Below are 21,394 nucleotides of genomic sequence, written 5' to 3'. Positions count from 1 at the left end.
GAGAATGATTTTGAGAGTGTGAGGGGTTTTTTTTTGTTGTTGTTGTTGTTTTAAAGTCTCACCATGTAGTTCAGGTTGGCCTTGAACTCACTATGTAGCTAGCCTAGGCTGGCCTTGAGTTTGGGGCAGACCTTCTGTCTCACTTCCCAAGCGCTGAGATTACAGACGTGCACAACCACACTGGCAGGAAGTGGGAAAACAGATTTTTAAAAATGTGTTTTTCAATCCCTGTCTGCTTCGTCTGAGTACCTCCAAAATGGGGTGCCTGTCAGGTGAGATGACCTCTTTGTTGTTGCTGTCTCCATTTTTTTAAGACAGAGTCTCACCATGTAGTGCAGGCTGACCTTGAACTCGAGACACTCCTATCTCAGTCTTCTGAGTACAGGGATTACAGGGGTGCACCACCATGCCTGGCATAACCTCTTGTTTAGATACATGTATGATAGTCATGGAAATATCATATAACAAAACGACAATCCAGGGAGGAAGAAGAATAAAGAGCTTAGCTCACCATCATCATTCAGCTTTAGTGTGTAGCACTGCTTTTGTGCCATTTCAGAAGATTTAATAATTATGTTGCCTTTGTGAAGTCAGTGTAGTTATTGGTTGTAACGTACAGGTAAAGATGCTATTGGCAAGTCAAGCTTTAATCCATTTTCAGCTCTGATCCTTAGAGTTAGCTGCTTATACGAAAATGTTTATGAAGTGAAAAAGGTCAGTTGTGCAGTAATAAACACAGTGTGATACTACATTTGCTAATATTACGTATTTGAGTATGTGTAGATCTTAATACATGTGTAGAGAAATTCTGATTGGAAATAACACAAAATGTGGTTCTGTATAAAAACAAATAAATAAAAAATTTAAATTGATGAAGGACAAAATGAATAAGTACAACTGCTGTTTAAAAAAGAAAAGTGGGGACTGCACATGATGTTTTTTATCAAAATGTCTACAATTTCAAGGAGAGTAAAAACCAGAAAGTGCAGATATTTATGCTCGGATATGTCTCATTTTTTAAAAATGTTCATTTGGTGCAGTGGTGAGTGCTTGTAGCTACCCAGAAGGCTAAGGTGGAAGGAAGGCTCATTTGTGCCCAGGAGTTAGAGGCCAGCCTAGGAAACATGGTGAGATGCTGTCTCAAAAGAAAAGAAAAGCTGTGTATGTGTATGTGTATACATATATATGTGTGTGTGTGTGTGTGTGTGTATGTACATGTATGCTTTTTTTTTAAGGGAGAGAAAAAGTTCATGACATGGAAGCTTTGTAGAGCAGATAATAAACTAAGGGACTTAGATTAACAATTGAAGGTCTAATACCTGTTATACATATACAGATACAAATACAGAAGAGGATAGACTTGTTGCTAACATGTATAATTTACAAAGTGGTAATAATTGGCAGCATAGTTCATTAACAAAAATTGAAAACTATTGTTAAGTTCTCCCAAGTATATTGCATATACAGTAGGGGTTGAAGCAGAAAACTGCTTAAAAATCTGTTCAGAGAAAATATAATAATAGATAACTTAGTGATAGTGTAATCTACTTCTATCCTCTAAGGATAGGAGAGAGTCAGAGAGAACCATTCCAACAGTGCTGAGCCCCTGAGAGAATTTGATGAAAGTTAGGAAAGCTTAGTGTTCATCTTCCCATGGTTTAGCATAAAGCAGAATAGAGCTAATAGCCCTCCTCTGACTTCAGAGAGATCTGGGGCCACTGGATTAAGAATTCTGATGAAGCTAGTTTTTAAAAATTGCTTTTTATATTGCACAACAATGTGAATATACTTAATATTATTAAACTATACGCTTAAAAGTGGTTATGGTGGTTAAATTTTATCTTTCACATGTAAATTTCTTCTTCATGTAAATTTCTTTCTCCTCTACCTCCATTTCTTTTCTTTTCTTTTTTGGTACCACAATTAATAAAAAGCTGAGAAGAAAATTGTTGCCACTCCAGAAAGGATGAGCTTACTGGCCAGTGTGGAGAAGGAGATGAGATTAGATCTGTTGATAAACTTCCCCACCAGGGTCATGGAGAGGACACACATAGATGGCCATTAGTCACTAAGGAGTCAGAAGGCTCAAACCGAGGCTTGAATCGTGGCATTAGACTAGCTGAGTAGCAGGAGAGCACACGTCATAAGGAAAGGAAAGGGTCCCTTGGGCTAGCCAGGGCAGCTTCCCAGCTAGTACTTTGATCTGCTTACTTGGCTTTCTAGAGCATAACAATAGTGAACATGCTTTCCACAGCAAAGAGCCCACTTGTTTTATTAAGCTGCCACATAGAAGGGAAGAGACAGAAGTAAAGGAATTACAACCCGACTAAAAGATAAAGCACACTTTTCCCAAATGACATCTATTACCCTTTGCGCCCTCTCTCTGTCTCTGTCTCTCTCTGTCTCTCTCTCTCTCATGCTCGTCCCCCCCCCCCTTTTGGTACTGGGGATCGAACTCAGGACCTTGCACTTGCAAGGCAGGCGGCAGCACCACTGAGCTAAGTCCCTAGCCTATTTCTTATCTCTTTCCTCTTCCAGTTAAAAGTTTTGTATTGGCTTGATTATATTCTGGGCATCTACTTACTCCCTTAGCCCTTTTAAGATACATAATTGAGGTTTTTTTACAGGTAAGGAAGCTGACACCTAGAGGAACAAATTAACTTCTTGTAAGTCACACCTCTACCAGGTAGCAGCAGGAGTTCTCACTGCCCTTAATCATGTTTCTGGAAGAGTCTCTTGTGACAGTTGAGACCTTGGGCATTTACCTGTGTACTTCTAAGATTTGCCTTGGAAGGACAGCCAGATTAAACTTCCTGCCCTTCGGCATTTATACAGTCTTTTCGGTTATTTATGTGCATGAACGTCCTTGGAGATGCGTTTTATTTGTTTATGTTTTGAACCGAGGGCCTCATCCATGCTAGATGCACACTCTGCCACTGAGCTACAACCCCCCTGATAATTTTTAACCTAAAGCAGCCTTTCACTGAGTGGCCCAGCTGCCCGGCTTTATCTGCCAGCTCCTTTCATTTTCCAGATCCTGTGATCTTGAGGGAATTAGGCCATCTCTTTGTGTTGGAGATCGGGTGGATATAAGAATGAAATATAAAGCATCCAGAACAGGACAGGGTATAGAGTGAGTGCTCAGAGACTGCTAGCTCCTGTTTATTGCCTATTTGGAAATAACTGGACATGTCTCCCACCTTCACTTGGTAAGGATGTAGAAACTTTAGATACCATGTGTAGTTATTACCATTAATATTCATTAATGTAAAGATAGAGAAATGTGCTGCTCAACAACCATTCATTTCAAAGCTGAATATAAAATTGGTGAATGCTCTATTTGTTTTGAATTATCCATGTTTTCACATTTTTCAGGAGACCTGGTAGCCTAGGAACCAGAAGAAACAAACGGTTGTTGCCTGCCTCACTTCCATGTTTAGGGGAAGAACACTTCAGGTTTTAAAAACTTCTAAACTATATAGTTGTCAGGTTCTTCATTACCTCCTGTCTTAATCAGAAAAGTTTTTCAAGGAATTATTCATAGCACTTACTAGCAGTAGAGAGACTTGCTGAGGAGGCCAAGGCCTCTCTGGAGTTTGTGACCCAGTGCCTGCTGTGCAAGAGCTGCTGCTGGTGACTAAGTCAGGGGCCATCTCCCTGGAAGGACTGAGTTTTGTCATATACTAAGCTTATAACTATATAGATTAGCAAAAGCCAGGAAGCTGGGCATGGAGACACATGCCCATAATCCCAGTATTTTGGGAGGCTGACATAGGATTGCAAATTCAGGCCCAGCCTGGACAATTTAGGGATTTCAATCCTGTTTAAAGAAAAGAAAAGGAAAAAGCTGAGGATGATGATTGCCCACCTATAATCCCAGCATTTGGAAGGCTGAGGCAGGAGGATTGCCTTGAGTTGGAGGCCATCTAGGCTACAATACATAGTGAGTTCAAGGCCAGCCTGAAATACATAGCAAGACAATGTCTGGAAAGTAAAATAAAATCAAACAACAAAACACAACTGAGAAAGGGTTAATTACCTTACCTCCTCTAAGGAAAGCATATCTGAGAGCTTTTGTATTGAGTGCAATTTAAAACTTCATTTAAGGTCTTACTTTAAACCTGTTAACATTTATTACAAGCAAACAATGCTGTTGTTAACCCTGGGCAAGCTTTCCTGTCAGCCCTCTCCCTGCCTTTTGGTGATCTCCCCTTTCCCCTCTTGGCCTGGCCCCCCTGAGTGACAAAGAGAGGTGGAGATGATGTTCATAGGAACAGGAGTGGGGGGGGGCACACGGAAATACAATGCAAACACCATCCAGGCTTCACAGAGCGGTGCACTTTTGTTTCCCACAGAAATAAAAGATGTAAAAAATTCAGACCTAAAAATGTTCATTTCCATCCAGGTTGGCCTCGAACTCACTGTGATCCTCCTGCCTCAGCCTCCTGAGTACTGGAATTACTGGTGTTCAGCACCATGCTTGGCCCCTTTTCGTTCTAGAAATTTTGGGGGGGAGTGCTGGAGATTGAACTGATGGGCTTGAGCGTGCATATGCTGAGCATGTGCTGTGCCACTGAGCTACTTCCCAGCTCCCTCCGAGTAAACTTTCCATGCAGTATGCAAATCTAAGTCAATAGTTTTAGGCTTTTTTGTGTGTGCATGTGGAGCTGCACATTGAATCCAGGGCATTGTGCATTTTAGGCACATCATTCTACCACTGAACTGTATCTCCAGCCTTTTTAATTTGGGGCGGGTAGCAGAGATTGAACTCGGGACCTTGGGTTTGCAAGACAGGCGGCAGAACCACTGAGCTAAATCCCTGGCCTCTTAAATTTTATTTTGAGATAGGGTCTCACTAAGTTACCCAGGCAGGACTCAAATTTGCGATTTTCCTGTCTCAGCCTGCCAACTAGCTGGGATTACAGGCACACCACTGTTCCAGTCTAGTTTTTTTGTTAGTATAGATTTTGCCTTAAACTCAAGTGTCATGCTTTATTATCAAAATTCGAAACATAATTCAGTCCATATGAAAAGCCAATTAAATATTTTTGTGTGTGTGAGATACAGGGGATTTAACCCTGGGCTGCATCCCCAGCCCTTTTTTACTTCAACACAGGGTCTCACTAAGTTGCTAAATTGCCTATGTTGGACTCAAACTTGTGATCGATCCTCCTTCCACATCTTCCCAAACCAATTAAACACATCCACACCTACTTTTTTTTTTTGGTACCGGGGATCCAACTCAGGACTTTTTGCTTGCGAGGCAGGCGCCGGAACCACTGAGCTAAATCCTCAGCCCTACACCTACTTTATTGAGAAGCACCTTGGTCTTCAGGGCGTGTGGGTTGGTCCACAGTTCCTTTGGGTCTTGTCTGGTGGTGCACTTCAGAGCTCTGACACTTCCCAGCTTAGGGGTCGCCCTGAGTGAATGGAGCATTTGTGTCTCTGGCTAGAGCCAGGCAGAGAGAGGTACAGCTGGTTGAGCTGTAAATGGAAGTTTATAGGAATTGGAGCAGCTTCATAGAATCAGTCTTTACTTGCAAGACTGTTCAGTAATGTTTAAAAATAAAACGAATTGGTTTTGTGGGTCGTCTCTTTGCTTTTACCTTCAATTAACTTCCTCATTTTCTGATTCTTTTGGTTTTGGTGGTTTACCACGATCCCAGGGCCAAGATGCATTTACAGAGGCAGGAACTTGGTTGCCTTTGAAGAGTTTCAAACCCTGCACCTACATGTTCTCTGCTCTGGGGAGATCGTGTGGAGAATGGCACTTTAAGAATGTAATCCTGATTGTTAAAAGAATTACACACCTTTTGGCGTTTTTATAACTGTCCCAAAGCACATGTTAAAAATGATTGTTTTGGGCCAGGGATTTAGCTCAGTGGTGCTGGTGCCTGCCTGGCAAGTGCAAGGTCTGGAGTTCGATCCCCAGTACCCGGAAAAAAAAGATTATTTTGATGACCCAGATGTACAGAATTCACCCTCATAAATCTTAGTCATTGTTCTGCTATTTGGTGAGACATTTAGGGGAAAGCACCCCCCCCCCAACCCAACCCAGGGCCTTTGCACTAAGCTGCATTCCAGCCCTTCCCCCCCTCCCTCCTCCTATTTCTCTTTTTTTCCTTTCTTCACCCTCTCCTTCTCCTTTATATTATAAGGGATTGATCCACCCAGGGCCTCTGCTGTATTCCTAATCCTTTATTAAATTTTGAGACAGGATCTTGCTAAGTTCCCCAAACTGGGCTCCCAACCTGCAGTCCTGCTTTCCTGAGTAGCTGGTATTACAGGCATGTTTCACCTTGTCCTCTTGTTGTCTTTTAAGCCCTTTAGTTACTTTAGTTCTATCTTTTAAGTTGATGCTGTTTTAAAATTAGAGATGTTAAATTCAGTTCATCTTTATGGAATTATGAACTTTAAAAATTGGAGAGGGAGAAATCCTTTTGCTTTATCTTCTGATGTGGTGACAAAGGTACTTTTCTTTGGAAAGAAGCTGCATATCTGGAATTCTGAAAATAGTAGGCATGGCCCACTTATTTTTCTTTCCTTGGTTTTTTAGAGTGAAGACCTAGTCCAGAAAGGGAGGTGTAAAGCTCCAGGTATGGGCTCCCTGCTGGATGGGTGTGCTCCATGGCCAGCTTTTAACCTTCTTGCATGAGGCCTGCTGTGCAGACATGAAAAGTTGCTTTCAGAAAGGTGATGGCTTCTTTACTACATTATGGGATCTCATTTGCAAAATGTCTGTCCTTGGGAAGCTGAAAGTGTTTTCTTGCTCGCTTTCCCAACTCTTCCTTCTTAGCTATTTCCCCAGGCGGGTTTGTCTCCACTAGGGGCTGAGGCCTGGTTCTTGAAGCAGAGTGGGGTGGAGAGGGCAGAACTACACACAGCAGCTCCCCAGGTGGCTTTCTCATTGCTTCCACCTCTTGTTGGAACTGAAACAAAGATGAGGATTGGACTTTGTGGATTCCAGAATTTGTTCAACACATTGATTTTTTTTTTTTTAAACACATTGATTTTTAAGTCCACATTGGAGTGTAAACAGTGTGTAAATTTAGAGCATATTGATTTAGAATTACACCTATAGCCGGGCTTGGTGGGGCATGCCTGTAATCCTAGCACTCTGGAGGCTGAGGTAGGAGGATTGCCACAAGTTCAAGGCCAGCCTGAGCTATATAGTGAGACCCTGTGTCCAAAAAAAAAAAAAAGACACCTAAGTTCTGGACTGATTTGGGATCTTGATTTGAAAGGTGGTCAAAATTGGGCAGATGCATTTGTTAAGCCTGGCTTTGTCCAAGGGAGAGTCCTGAGTTTATACTTTTGCCAAGAAGAATTATCATAGCAGGGAATCTTCTGGTAATCCTTATCTTTGGCACAGATTGTGGGAGGAGATGGGATTGCTTAAGGGTAGGGGGAGGAAATGAAAAACTTTTTTTTTTGGTACTGGTGATTGAACTCTGGACCTTGCACTTGTGAGGCAGGCTTCGGAACCACTGAGCTAAATCCCTGGCCCTGGAAAACTTTCATTTTCAAAATATGTTTTCAGGGTTGTGATGGGACAGGCCTGTAATCCTAGCACTCAGGAGGCTGAGGCAGGAGAATTGCTGTGAATTTGAGGCCACCCTGGGCTACATAGCGAGTTCAAGGCCAGCCTGAACTACATAGCAAGGCCCTGTCTCAAAAAAGAAAAAAGATGAGTTTGTTCCCTGGTACCAAAAAAAAAGTTCTGTTTTTCCTTCCCCCAGCCTTATCATATTCTCTTGTCAGTATGCCACACTATAGTTTTAAGTGCAGAGCAACTTGTACACAGCTAAATCTACTGCTTCTTTTCTTATAGTGGTTTTAAAATTTGAAATAGATTTTTACAGTATTTTAATTCTCTATTTCACCTCGCCACCAAGTTCAGACAATTTTACATTGTTTTCAACTTGCTGTAAATTTCCTAAGGTCCTCTGAGTTTAAGTTATTTTTAACTGTTATGTTTTTATAATAACAGCAACACAAAAAAAGCCCCCACAAAGTAGGATGCTATGGAGGTAATTGCCAATTTGAGCCAGCATATGATTACTTTGTTACTATCATTATCATCACCATTAATTTTTCTGAGGCAGGCTTTTGCTATGTTGCTCAGGCTGGCCTTGAACTTAAAGATCTTCTCTCAGCCTCCTATCTGGGAAAGGTACTCAATTTTTAAAGTAAAATTCAAGTCTCTGAAGATTGTAACCTAAAACTGCAGGTTTCTCCAGTTGGTTAGTTTTAAGGGGACATCAGTTGCTTGCTTCTTTCCTGTATCCCTTATATTATTGCACCACCAGCAGTTGCTGTCTCCTTAGTAAGGTTATGACTTTCCTAAAATTATGTTCTAAGGTTGTGACTGTTCTCTGGATGTTTATACTTTTAGTTTCCTTATATGGACTGATGGTGATTTTTTTTCACAACACAGGCATGTGTTTTTGTGTTAGTCTAATCTCTTCTGTGCTCTAGAAGCAGACTTCATGTTATTGCCCTTTCAGACACACTAAGTTTGTGGAGTAGACATGAAGTATGGTTCACGGTCACACCAGTTAGGACAGAGGTTTGCAGATGCCACCCAGGTCCTTTTGCTCAGCCCTGTTTCACCTGTAGGCCTAATGCTCTGCATTTCTAGCGCTTCTCTCTTCTAACCCACTTTTACATTATCCTCTTAAGTTTATCCATTCTTATATCAAGATCCAAGGTGCACTGTTCTCTTGAGTGTTTCCCTTATCTATATTGAACAGTTTTAATTATTTGGGTTCTTTTTTTCTCTTTAGAACTGGAAATTGGCACTGTGATACATCCCAGCCTCCTGCCGCTGCGGCCCCCCCTCCCCCCTTTGAGACAGCAACTTACTGAGTTATCCAGGCTGGACTCAAACTTGTGGTCCTCTTGCCTCAGCCTCCCAGAGTGCTGGGATTACAGGACTGCTCCACTGCATGCAATATTATTTGGGTTCTTGGTGCTCTGTCAGGCTGTCTGTACCTCCCCTCTCATCAGGCTTTTAACTACTGCCCTTAAAAGAAGAGGCAAATCAAACTGAGGCAGGCAACCAGAGAAAGTAGAGCAAACCACAAAGCGAATTCAGAGTGAAAGAACGGGAAGTAAAAGGAAAAATTAAGGTCACCTTCTGCAGCACAGCATAACCACTCCTGCCATCTCTAGTTCTTTCTTTCTTTCTTTTTTTTTGAAACCGGGGATTGAACTCGGACCTTGCAGGAAGGCAGCGGCACTACTGATCAAAATCCCCAGCTTCATCTCTTTATTTCTAATATGTCCTTTGTGGGGAAAGCTGGAATGTATGCCTAATTAAGAAATTTTTTAAAAAATTATGTGTGACTAACTGACTTTTAATTCTACTTTTTAATTTCCCTTAATATCTGCATTTTTGTATTTGCATAATTGTTTTTATTGTCACTTAACTTTATAACCCTTTTCTAAAATTGAGTGACTTGTGATTAATTTCTGTGTTTTCTTTTCCTACAAGCATGTTGAATTTAATTGTACAGAGATGAACTCTAAAGAACTGTCAAAGAGATGCACTCTCCATCCTGTCATAACATTTCCATCTTGCAGGTTTTTAAAGCATTGTTACTTTGTAAATAGCAAAATGGACTTTAGTAGCAATGTATACACAGGATCTCTACTCCCTGGTTTCTTTTAAAAAGTATTATAGGGCCAGGGATTTAGCTCCATAGTGCTGTGGCCTGCCTGGCAACTACAAGGTCCTGAGTTTGATCCCCAATACCAGAAGAATAAACAAACAAAAAACCCACAAAACTGTAGACTTCTTTTAAATAAAAATTCTATGATTGGGGAAAATGGTTTTAAAACTTTAAATCAGTGTTTCTCAGACTGCAGCTTGGTGAAAATTAGTGTAAGGCACACACATCCTTCCATACCCTGGAAAGCGCCCAGTGCCTCAGTCAGTTTCTCATGCTAAGTACTCTTGTTACGGATGTGATTCTGGTTCAGACAGAAAGGTAATTAGAATTCATGTATTGTAAGTGAGTAATAGGCAGTAATAACCAGTGGAATTACTTGAGGTTTGGTGATTCCTTTTTATTTATTTACTTATTTTTAATTTTTTATTTATATATTAATTAGTACATTTTAGGTATACGTTTACATTTATCACTGGGTGTTTGTACCTGAACATGATGTATCTTATCTTAGTTCTTATTTTTTCCCCCATTACCTGTGCACCCTTCACCCCCACCACCCTTCCCTATTTACATAGACTTTGTTTCCTTTTTTTTCTTTCTTTCTCATAATTTTTCCTTTCCTTTCTTCCCTTTCTCCTTCCCCTTCCACCACCCCTACCCCTTTGGACCTTTTCCTATTTCAAATTATCAATTATTTGTTTTAATCATTTTCATCCTTATTTACACTTTCAGTTTCTCACACTAGAGATACTATTTGGTATGGTGATTCCTTTTTAAAAGGAATTCTTAAGCTAGATATTCTGACTTGCTTATTGACTCATAGTTACTCCATGGGCCAGGTTGGATTTTTTTGGGTTTTTTGGTACTAGGGATCTTACACAGGATCTTGCGCCTGGTGCCCCTGAGCTAAATCCCCGGCCCCGAGTCCAGTTTGTTTTTGATAGGCGTCCTGTCAGCAGCTCCAGTACACATAGAGAAAACAGGACAAACCTCCCAGTGACCTGCTCGTTCCAGGGAGGCTGACAGCGCTGCCTGGCATCATGATGGGGTGATTGTACTGTGTGGGGTCACACAGTCTCCTCTCACTCGCACCTTGTTTCTGCTTCCTTTAATAGGATGGGAGAGAGCTTCTGCCACTGTACCTCCAACGTAAATCAGCTGAGTCCAAGGCTCGGACAGATAAACCACTTAGCTGCTGTTCTAGTTCTAGACTGTGGATGGTTATGTCTGGATGTTGGAGAGAAGACCCAGCTTCTGCCTTCCTGGGTCAGGTGCAGACAGGTGCAGCTGTCGTTACCCAGCCTGGAACCTCTAGGCCCGTGCCACACATGTTGCCTGCCTCTCATTAGGGATGGAGCTTGGTGGTAGAGATCTTGCCTAGCATGCTGCTGGAGGCCCCAGTTCTATCCCCAGCACTGAAAAAAAGAAAAACAAAAAACAGACACAAAAAACCCTGCATGTTCAAGAGTTCTTCATTCGTTTACTTCTTTACAGGCTGAACATAGCTTCTTCTTTGTTGTAAGCTGAGCTTGCCTAGGAGAAATCTTTGCAGTTAGACAAATCAAATGGTGAAAGTAGAAAGAAAGCCTGTGAAATTTGGGAGCATGCAGAGATGAAGTTTTAGAGTCACTGCCTAAATACTAAAATGCCACCATTTGTCATTTGGAGGGATGTGGAGCTCATTTGAGAACAGAGCACACATCTGCCTTGACTACTAAGTATACCCATCTCTGCCGCTCACCCAGAATAGAATGTTTATGTGTGTGCTTGGTACCCTTGGTTTTGGCAACACCCTCCTGAACCCCATTCTGGGGATCACACCCAGGGCTTTGCCCCTGAGTTCCAGCCCTGGCCTTATTATCCCTTAGAAAAGGAAAGAGAAAGTCAAGAGGCTTAGCCTGCGGCTCACTCTCTCTTCTCCTACATGTTTTAGTGTCGGTCCTTAATAGGCTTACTTCATTTTGTTTATCATCATTGTACTGGGTTTTGATTTTTGTTTCTTTAGCAAGATCAACAGAGAAATGAAAAGACGTTGTTTTCTAGTATACTATCAAGAAAGAGGCAGAATACTATTATTCCCTTTTTGTTTTCTGGCAAGTTAATTTTTTTTCTCTACGCCCTCTGGCAAGTTAATATTCAGAATTAATAAATTTTGTGTCTGCCACCTAATGAATATTATTGAACCAAAGACTTTTTTTGGTCACACTGGAGATTGAACCCAGCACCTTATGTGTGCTAGACAAGTGATCTACCACTGAGCTTCATTCCCAGGCCTTTCTAAATTTCATTTTGAGAGCAGCTACCCAGGCTAGCCTTGAACTCTCGATGGTCCCACTTCATATCTCTTAGCTGGGATTACAAATATGTACCATCACACCAAGCTGAACAAAGGATTCTTAATGTTCCCTCTGACCAGGACCCATTAGGTAACATACTTTACCCTCAGAACCTTTGAGAAAGCAGGGTCCTCTCCTGAGGAGGTAGTTGTGTGTAAGCAGCATTTCTCCTGGGCTTTTTACAAACACTTTGCCTCTGTCTTGCTTACATGACTGCTTTGAGGTTAGTTTGGATCCTAGTACTATGCTCATTACTGCCTTTGGTGCTCGGAAACTAAGTTTAAAACCATGGCCAGTAATCCAGGAGAAGATTAAAAACATTTTCAGACCACACAGTGACTTTGCCCTCCCCATCCCCCTCTTTCAGGTAGTTTTAGGCTTTGGGGAACTTGGAAAACTGATTTGCAGGAAGGAGCTTGGAGACGTGAAACAAGTTTGTGTTTCTTCTGCTCTGTTGACCACTGCTATCTTCATGGATCTGAAACTATTTATCTGACAGTGCACTTAGTACTGCTTCGCCAGGGAAAAAGCACACAAAACAAGCCTGGCGCATCAGCACTTTCATTGTGTTCGGCTGAGCCTCCCTTCACATGGTCACAGCCCGCTTTAATCCAGTCCTCCCCTTCCCTGCCCCTTCCCCAGACCTGCCTCTTTCTACAGCACTTACTGCTGGTTTCCCTGAGCTCCTGTTTCTACTTTGTGTTTTTTGTGGAGCCCAGGAAGCTAAAGCTGAGTATATTTGTGGATGAGACAAGTGCAGCAAGTTAATGTCATTGGCTTCTGAAGGGGACAGTGAGGTGATGGCTGCGTTTAAGTTGGATTTCCTTCCAGAAATGATGGTGGAGCATTGCTCTTTGAATTCCAGTCCTGTGTAAGTATTTTTGTTGTCTAATTTTTTTTTTTATCGTAAGCAGAGGAACTGGGCTGTTTTTGTTTTTACTTGGTGAAACTTGTTTCTTTCATTAAAAGAGGGAATAAAAGAGTTTTTAAAGGGGGGGGGGCGGGAATTGGACAAGAAAGCCAAAGTCTGAATTCTCTCATGCTGTTATTTTCTGTTTTAGTCTGATTCTGACCTTTAACTGCTCGTTTCTTCTGGCCTCTCAGTAAGTTCTTTGCACAAGGCTGCACTTGATACATGACCAGCCACAGCCCCTCAAGGTGCTGCTCAAGCCCTTCAAGGGCGAGTGTTTTCCCATATTGCTTTGGATTGGGCATGCACTTACACTTTTAGGAATAAAGTTTTTTTTCAAGTATCAAGTTCTTAAACTATCACAGAGGAGACTGGTGGTTATGGTGTTTTTGGTACTGTATATACCATTCTGTTTGTTTGTTTGTTTGTTTTCTGGTTTTGGTACTGGGGATCGAACTCGGGACATTGTGCTTGCGAGGCAGGGGCCGGAACCACTAAGCTAAATCCCTGGCCCTGTATACAGCATTCTGTATTGATGTCTAAAGTATAATTCTGAAGGGCCGGGAATTTAGCTCAGTGGTTCTGGCGCCTCCCTCCCAAGCTCAAGGTCCCGAGTTCGATCTCCAGTACCAAAAAAAACCCCACAAAAAACAATAAAGTATAATTCTGTACTTTGATTTCCCCCAATCTAATTGAAAATGCAATTTAGCACAGGATTTCAGAAATGTCAGATATCCCCCATCCTCCAAGAAAAGAAAAACTGGATTAATCTTGATTGGCAGTTTCCTCAAATAAATTGTGGATGTGGGAAGGAGAAACCCTGTTAGGTTGTAACATTGTACAAAGACTGCGTTGTACACAGCTGTGGCCACTGTGCCCTGAGCTACAGCTAATGGAGCCTGGATTCTGGACTTGGTGGAGGGCCCCTTTCCAACCCCTCGTGTCAAAATCTGAATTCTCACTTATTTCAGTCACTTTAACCAAACTTCCTTGGTGTCACTCACTTTAACCAGGTTTCAGAAAACTCTGTGCCTCTAAGGCAGACAAACCTTAGGTTGTTATTCAAAGCCAAGAGTACTGTATTAAGTGGTAGAGCATGTTTTATGCCTGTTTTATTTATTTATTTATTTATTTATTTATTTATTTATTTTTGGTACCAGGGATCAAACTCGGGTCCTTGCACTTGCGCAGCAGGTGGCGAAACCACTGAGCTAAATCCCTGGCTAGAACATGTTTTAGATAACAGGGATTGGAGTACATCTTTGAGGTTAGGCCTCCGTGTGTGAAACAGTCTGCCCTGGGATTGGATGTAACAGGTGTGGGCTGGTGGGGGCCTCAAGGCAGTCCTCTTGCCCTTTTGAAATGGATCCTGTGCTTTCTATGGAGGCTCCCAAATAAGGGTAATTTAGATAGGCCTTTGTGATAGATCTTTACTACTAAAATGGTTTTTTTAGCAGTATTTACCCAGTGAAATTACAATAAGTATAATCATTAAAGACATAGTGTGTAAGCTGTGGTAGTGCACACCTGTAACTCCAACACTTTGGGAGGCTGAGGCAGGAGGACTGCAATTCAAGCCCAGCCTGAGCAATTTACAGACTTAATGAGATCCTATCTCAAAATAAAAAAGAGGGGCTGGGGATTTAGCTCAGTGGTTCCGCTGCCTGCCTCGCAAGTGCAAGGTCCCAAGTTCGATTCCCGGTACCTAAAAAAAGGGCTGGGGATGTAGCTCAGTGTGAAGACTCTGAGTTCAGTTCTGGCTACCACCAAAACAAATAAACAAAAAACCCCATAATAATAATAAAGGACTAAGGCTTTGTGGTTCAAATTATCTTTGCATTATAAATGTTTTTTCTTCCTGTTCTTTGCTACTGCCTAGTGTTCAACCCCTTGTACACAGTGCTTTTCATACCCTATTTTATCATCTTTTTGGTTTTTGAGACAAAGTCTCACTGTGTAGCCCAGGCTGGTCTTTAACTCTAGTCCTGCCTCAGCACCCCCTAAGTATGGGATAATAGGCGTGTGCTGTCACACCTGGCTGGCTTATAGGTTTCTTTAGGCAGGCTGCCCTCAAACTCATGGCAGTCCTCCTGCTTAGCCTCCCAAGTGCTGGGATCGTAGGTGTGCGCCACCACACCTGGCTATTTTATTGACTTTTAAGAGGTTGGACTAATCCACTGTTTCACGAAGGCTGGGCCATGGACCATAGCACATACACCACTTGGTACTAAAAACTCAAGGAATTCATATGCTAGAATAAGGCTTGAGGCTGTTTTGGTGCACACTCAAGTTTTTTTTCTTTATCTTTTAGTCTTAACAGCCCTGAGCTTTAAATGCCTTCAGTTATCAGCTCTTCTTTTTTTCCATTTTGCAAAACATTTATTGGTACACTATTTGTTTTTTGTTTTTTGCTTTATTGTTTTTTCTGGTACCGAAATCAAACTCAGGACCTTGAGCTTGTGAGGCAGGCGTGGTGCCACTGAGCTAAATCCTCGGCTCTATTGGTACGCTTTAGATGTACATAATGATAACACTCATCATAAGGAATTTGCACCTGTACATGATATATCCTGCTTCTTTTTTTCCCATTCCCTTCTCCCCTCAAGTCCCCCTCCCGTCCCTTTTTGCAGATGCTTTGTTTCCATTTTCTTCTTCTATTTGTACTTTTTTTCTTGTCTCTTCTTTTCTCCCTCCCCTTTCTCTTCTTGTTCCCCTTCCCATTTGGGTTTGTTTGTTTATTGGTACCAGGAATTGAACTGAGGACCTTGCACTTGCCAGGCATGTGGCAAGCACGGTGTTTTTCTTTATTTTTAATGCAGGTATTCAGAGTTAGAGTTAACCAGAGGGTGGAATATTGTACTATTTTTTCCAGGTGCCTCTATTTTAGTACTCGATCTTCACCAAAACTTTGGCCATGGCTGTTTCCTCTCCATTCCAGATAAACCCAGTTGACAGAGGCCATAGGGGCTTGCCTGAGTTAATGTTGTCAACTGTTGGCCTAGCATACAAATTTAAAGATCCTTTCTTTCTATTTATTTATTTTTTTTGGTACTGAGGATTGAACTTGGGACCCTGAGCACCACTGAGCTAAATCCCCCGCCCACCTTCTTTTTATTTCTGAGTGAGTAGTAGTTAAACCATGTTGGGCCCACCCTGTAGGTACAGTGCATATCAACCACAAAGACAGGGAGAGAGGGAAATAGAGGAAAGGTCTTTTTGTGTGCATGTTGGTGCTAGCGATGGAACCCAGGGCCTCATGCGTATTTGGCAAGTGCTGTACCACAGAGCCACAGCCCAGCCTCTGAAGGTTCTTGACAATGGTGTGCGTTTGCCACCTCTTTCTTAGATATTCTTTTTTCTTCATTTCCTTTAGGCTGACTTTGAATTCACTATGTAATCAAGGTTGGCCTCAAACTTGTGGCAATCCTCCTGCCTCAGCCTCCCAAGTGCTGGGATCACAGTCGTGCACCACCACTCCTGACTCTTTCCTGGATTTTCAACCCTACATTAGCAAGAGGCTAAATCAGTGATTTTCTTGCTGAAGTGATTTGCCTGGGAATTGATCTAACAATGTGTGTTATTTCTAAATTTCTTTACAACACAGAAGAAATGGTGAAGGAATATGGAAGTTCTGGGGGACCCAGGTCCTGTTCTTACTTGGAATCAGTGTCCATGATTCTATGTGAGTCACCTTTAAGCATCCACTGGTTTCCCTTTGGTTGCACCCTAGCAGATGGGTGCTCTCCGGGGCTTGTGTCTCAGGCCTTTTGCTTAAAGGAGCACTTGTGTGCTCCTGCTTCTCGGTTCTCTATCTGTTTCCCATTGTCGTTTGAACTCTGATTTTATTCTAGAAACTACTCATCAGATACTTCTGTGTGGAGGCCTCCTCACATTTCCAGAATTGTGCTGTATAGCCCAAGAGTTCCATTAGCTGCTTCTTCCTTGCCTCCTTGGAGTTTGGCTGAACCTCTAGACCTAGTGGGCCCTAACCCCAAATTGCTCAGTCCTCCCTGCCTGAGCTCATCATAGCAACTGGTTTATGAATAATCCTCTGGATTTTTATGTTTCCCCACTTTATTTCACTAGATTATTGCCAATATCTTTTAAAAGGCAAGTCTGATCAATCTTTTGTTTTAAGGTTTTGGAATAAAGTCCAAGCCTGTCTTTGTGTCGTAACTGGGTTTCTCCAACCTGCCTCGGTATTCTTGTCAGCTTTGTAGTATTTTCTCCCCTTGCTTTCCCCCCTGATTTTCTGTTCTTCTGCTTTCTCACGTCCACTTTCTGCCCTTCTAAGGTTATCTTACTCCTCCGTTCTGTTCTCTTGCTATTCCTGACCCCTGGTGTCTGTTTCCTCACGCCCTGTGGCCTGTCCTAGCCAGCTGGTCTATTCAGCTTCAACCCCAGCACACACCTCCCCTCCAGGTAGGGTGAAGCCATAGTGGCCATGGCTCCTGGAGCGTGGACACAAGTACAGAATGTGTGGGGTGTTACAGTAGTCCTTCCACTTGTTCGGTGCCATCATCCCCAGAGCAGGCATTTCTCAGTCTGTTAAACAGCCCTGGGAAAGGTAGAGTCTGGCACCGTAGTGAGAACTTGGGAAGTAGTTTTTGTTTTTGTTTCATTTTGGTGGTTAGAGATGATTGCAGATATAAGATCTCCAGATATTTCCTCCAAATCTCAGAGAAGAAGGCTGGAAATCTTCAAAAGCAGATTGTTGGCTGATAGCTTTAGGACCTGATGTAACATCCCACATGTCAGAAGATCCCCCTTTTCCCAGTGAAAGTTACTTCTCACAACGTAGACACACTGTGTTTTGTTCTCACAAGAGAACTGGTAAGTAACTCAGACCCTTTTCATTTTCATAAATTTCTGTTCCCATTTTTCCATGACCTGGTATATGAGCTGGGGGTCTGGTGATGGTGGGTGGTGGCAGCCTGTGTTTATGCCTGCCTGGGAGGTGGGTGGACTGGTAAGTATCTGAACATTTTCTATTTGTATAATGGACAGAAGGAAATCAACAGATATGAGAAAGGAGAGAATAATAAAAGACATGACTCTTTTTCCCCCACTACAAAGGGTTAAACCTGGCCCCTTCACTTTGAGCTACCTCCTCATCGTTTTTTTTTTTTTGGCACCGGGGATCAAACTCAGGACCTTGTGCTTGCGAGGCAGGCGCTGGAACCACTGAGCTAAATCCCTAGCCCTCCTCATCATTTTTTATTATTTTTATTTTGAGCCGTTTCTCAAAGTTGTCAAGTTCTGCAGGATGGGCTTGAACTTTGATCTTCCTACCTTAGCCTCCCACAGTACTGAGATTACAGGCATGCACCACCACAGCCAGCTCAGAAATGGAAGAAAAGAAAAGAAATGGCTTTTAAACAGATGTGAAAGTCTTGTTTGCCAGTGTGTTTGGCTGAAAGGGAAGGTGTCAGATACTCCCTGAAGCTAGCACAGTCTCAGGGGTTTCCTTAGGCGTACACGTAGACTAGGCTGTAATGTTCATCAGACTTCTGCAGCAAGAAGACCTCAAAGCCATCTCCCCAGGACTCACATTGTACCTGTTCTGCATGTTGTACTCTTTCCCTGTTTGTCATTTTGGGTGCAGCGTGGCTTGGCTATGCTGCTATCCCTGCCACGCTGTCTAGTGATAAGCAATTCACATACTATAAAAGGTACACTTTTTTTTGTACCAGGGATTGAACTCCAGTCTTTGGGGTTGCGCAGTAGGCAGTGAAACCACTGAGCTAAACCCCCGGCCCAAAAGGTACACTTTTTCACAATTCAGTGGTTTCCAGGTAGATTCACATAGTTCTGTAGCCATTAGCATTAATTCTAAGACATTTTCATCACCCCAAAAAGAAACCCTATGCCCATTAGCAACCATTTCCTTCTTCTCAACCCCCATTCTTAGACAACTGCTTATGTTCTTTGTATACCTTTACCTGTTGTCAACATTACATATAAAAGTCATATAATATGTTGTAATTGCTTTTGCTGCTAGAAGCATAAACATAAAAAGAGATGGGTCCGTGCCATGCCTTTCCCCTAACATTTTTCCCACCATCTCTTTTTCCCTTCACTGTTGCAGAGCCTGATGTTTCTGTCTTCCATTCCACTCCCAGGTAGGGCTAGCAGTACTGCTACAGAAGATGAGCATTTCCATAGCTATAGCTATGGCTATGTCTCTGGGGGCTGCTGAGTTCACTGGTTCTTCCATGGCATGATGAATACAGATAGCTGGCTGTCATGGTACATACTTGTAATCCTAATGCTCTTGGAGGCTGAGGCAGGAAGATAACAAGTTCAAGCCTAGCTTGGCCTATTTGGTGAGTCCCTGTTTCAAAATACAAAAAGGCCAGGCCTGGTGGCGCTTGCCTATAATCCCAGCACTAGGAAGCTAAGGCAGGAGGATTGCTGTGAGTTTGAGCCCAACCTGAGATATATAGTGAGTTCACGGCCAGCCTGCACTACACAGCAATACCTTGTCTCAGAGAAACCAAAACAAAATTTTAACAAGTTAAAGGGCTGGGGGCGGAGCTCAGTGCAAAGGCCTTGAGTTCAGTCTGAGAACTGGAAAAACAAACATATCACTCACTTGGCCTGCATAGAGTTCCTTCGGGTGAGGGAGTAGACACAAATTGAGACTGTACCTAGTGATGAACAGAGTGAATCGGTGATGTGAGACCCTTGGCATATCGCACTGAGCCTTGTCCCAGGGGCTTTGAACCTTAAGGAGAGGGGAGCAGAGCGTTGCTGCTCATTTCTGCACACAGCAGCGTTGGAGGAATGGGTGAGTGACTGCTTGATGTGTATACAGGTGGGCGAGTGGCTGCCTGCTTCTCTCTCTCCTGTCTCTGGCTGACATTCCCACCTCCATTTTGAACTCCTCTTTTCCTGAGCTCCAAGGAAAGCCCCCTGCTCTTCTTACCCATAGCGTGTAGCATTTGAAACAGCGCTGAGCTGGTAAGTGTGTGCCAGGCTTCACTGGAGGAAGGAAGAGGTCAGTGCAGAGCTCCAGCTACAGGATCTCTCCACGGCATTCAACCTGCTGGAGAATTTGCTGCATCTGGCAGTGCATCTCAAGCCTCATCCCTCGCCCCCTTGTAAGATGCCGTAAAAATGACTTAGTAAAAAAAAAGTGTGAGCTTAGATTTCATGTTTATGATTAGATTGAACGTGCCTAAAGTGGCTCAAACCAATTTCTGTGACCATTTCCTGAGTGCTAGTTTGAAGACTACCTTGCTCCTCAGATACCACTCCAGGGGAACCTGCTGGCTACTGAATTGGCAGGTAGGGGAAAGGGGTCAGGAGCAGGCGGACTTAAGAAATCAAGGAGGACTTGGAGAGCAAAAGAACAAACAAGGACTGTTGTCTTGTTTTCCAAGTCTCCACTGGTTTGGGCTCTGTTGGAGGCCACATATATTAACTGTGCTTTTGCTTTTGCACGAAATGGCAACATAGAAATGTTGAAAATGGCACACAGATCCAGAGGGAAGGGACAAGCCAGGAGCAGTTGGCAGCATAATACAAACTAATAAGCCCCTGCCTATTCTAGAAAGAACTCTTCACTTCCTTGTCATTGAAACATACCCGAGCACCACTGGGGTTCTGTGTTCTCTCTCTCCTAAGAATAGAAATATGATGAAAAATTAGCAACATTTTAGTAAAATGCTTCTAAAACTGGTAATTAAAGTTGGGGGCAGGTTGTAAGGTGTGGCACCCATTGTTTGGATAGTCAAAGAGCTTTTGTCAGCATGGCCTGGTTTCTGTTGAAACATTAAGTTTTTTAATCTGATGTGGTGATGCGTGTCTGTAATCTCAACAATACAGAGGCAGGAGGCTGAAGCAGGAGGATCTCTGTGAGTTCAAGGCCAGCCTGGGCTACATAGTTCAAGACCAGCCTGACCTACAAAGCGAGACCTTGTCTCAAAACAAAACAAAAAAAACTTTAGTTTGTGTTAGATTCTGCAAAAGTGATGTGAAAACGGCCACTGTGGGTGTTCAGTTATGGGAGATTTAGAAATTTATTGTTTTGAGATTTAGGAATTTTAGAAGTAGAGGAGCTTTCGTAGATTCAGCATTCTTTTTTTTCTTATTTTTTTTGAGACAAGGTCTCACTGTGTACCCCAAGCTGGCCTCAAACTCATGGTGCTCCTCCGGCCTTGGCCTCCCAAATGCTGGGATTATAGCCATGTGCCACTGCACCTGGCCCAACCTTCTTAAGAATCATAAAAAATTATTCAGAAGATAGAGGTGGAAAACCTTGATTTTTCCATTGAAGAAAATTAGTGGGGGGTTTTTGTGGGGTTTTTTGGTACTGGAGATTGAACTTGGGTCCTTGTGCTTGTGCAGCAGGTGGTGAAACCACTGAGCTAAATCCCCAGCCTGAAAACTAGTATTTCTATGATTACCTAACAAATCCTGGAAGATTTAGCCAGGCATGGTAGTGCAGGCTATAATCCCAGTACTCAGAA

At 42.7% G+C, this 21,394-nt stretch overlaps 1 protein-coding gene across 45 annotated transcripts in view; it reads left to right on the top strand.

Annotated features, from left to right (window-relative positions):
- The window catches only part of Celf1 (CUGBP Elav-like family member 1), an 81,785-nt gene that overhangs the window by 39,940 nt on the left and 20,451 nt on the right, over positions 1–21,394 (top strand). For 7 of the 45 annotated variants that reach the window (XM_087205106.1, XM_087205104.1, XM_021264179.2 and 4 more), the window contains 2 exons: positions 6,557–6,596; positions 12,730–12,881. The exons of 18 other annotated variants lie outside the window; for them this stretch is intronic. In XM_087205106.1, coding sequence (XP_087061232.1) covers positions 12,778–12,881 — 104 coding nt within the window. In that variant the 5' untranslated portion in view covers positions 6,557–6,596; positions 12,730–12,777. Of the gene's footprint in view, positions 1–6,556; positions 6,694–8,820; positions 12,882–17,601; positions 17,754–19,098; positions 19,711–21,394 lie in introns of those variants that run through there. 20 more of the 45 variants (XM_087205095.1, XM_087205091.1, XM_087205096.1 and 17 more) reach the window with 14 other exon arrangements.

This window comes from Heterocephalus glaber, unplaced genomic scaffold, assembly GCF_053883595.1.
Source record: "Heterocephalus glaber isolate CG9 unplaced genomic scaffold, H.glaber_assembly_v1.0 deba00000594, whole genome shotgun sequence".
Lineage (NCBI taxonomy): Eukaryota > Metazoa > Chordata > Mammalia > Rodentia > Bathyergidae > Heterocephalus > Heterocephalus glaber.
This window is presented reverse-complemented; position numbering and strand designations above follow the sequence as displayed.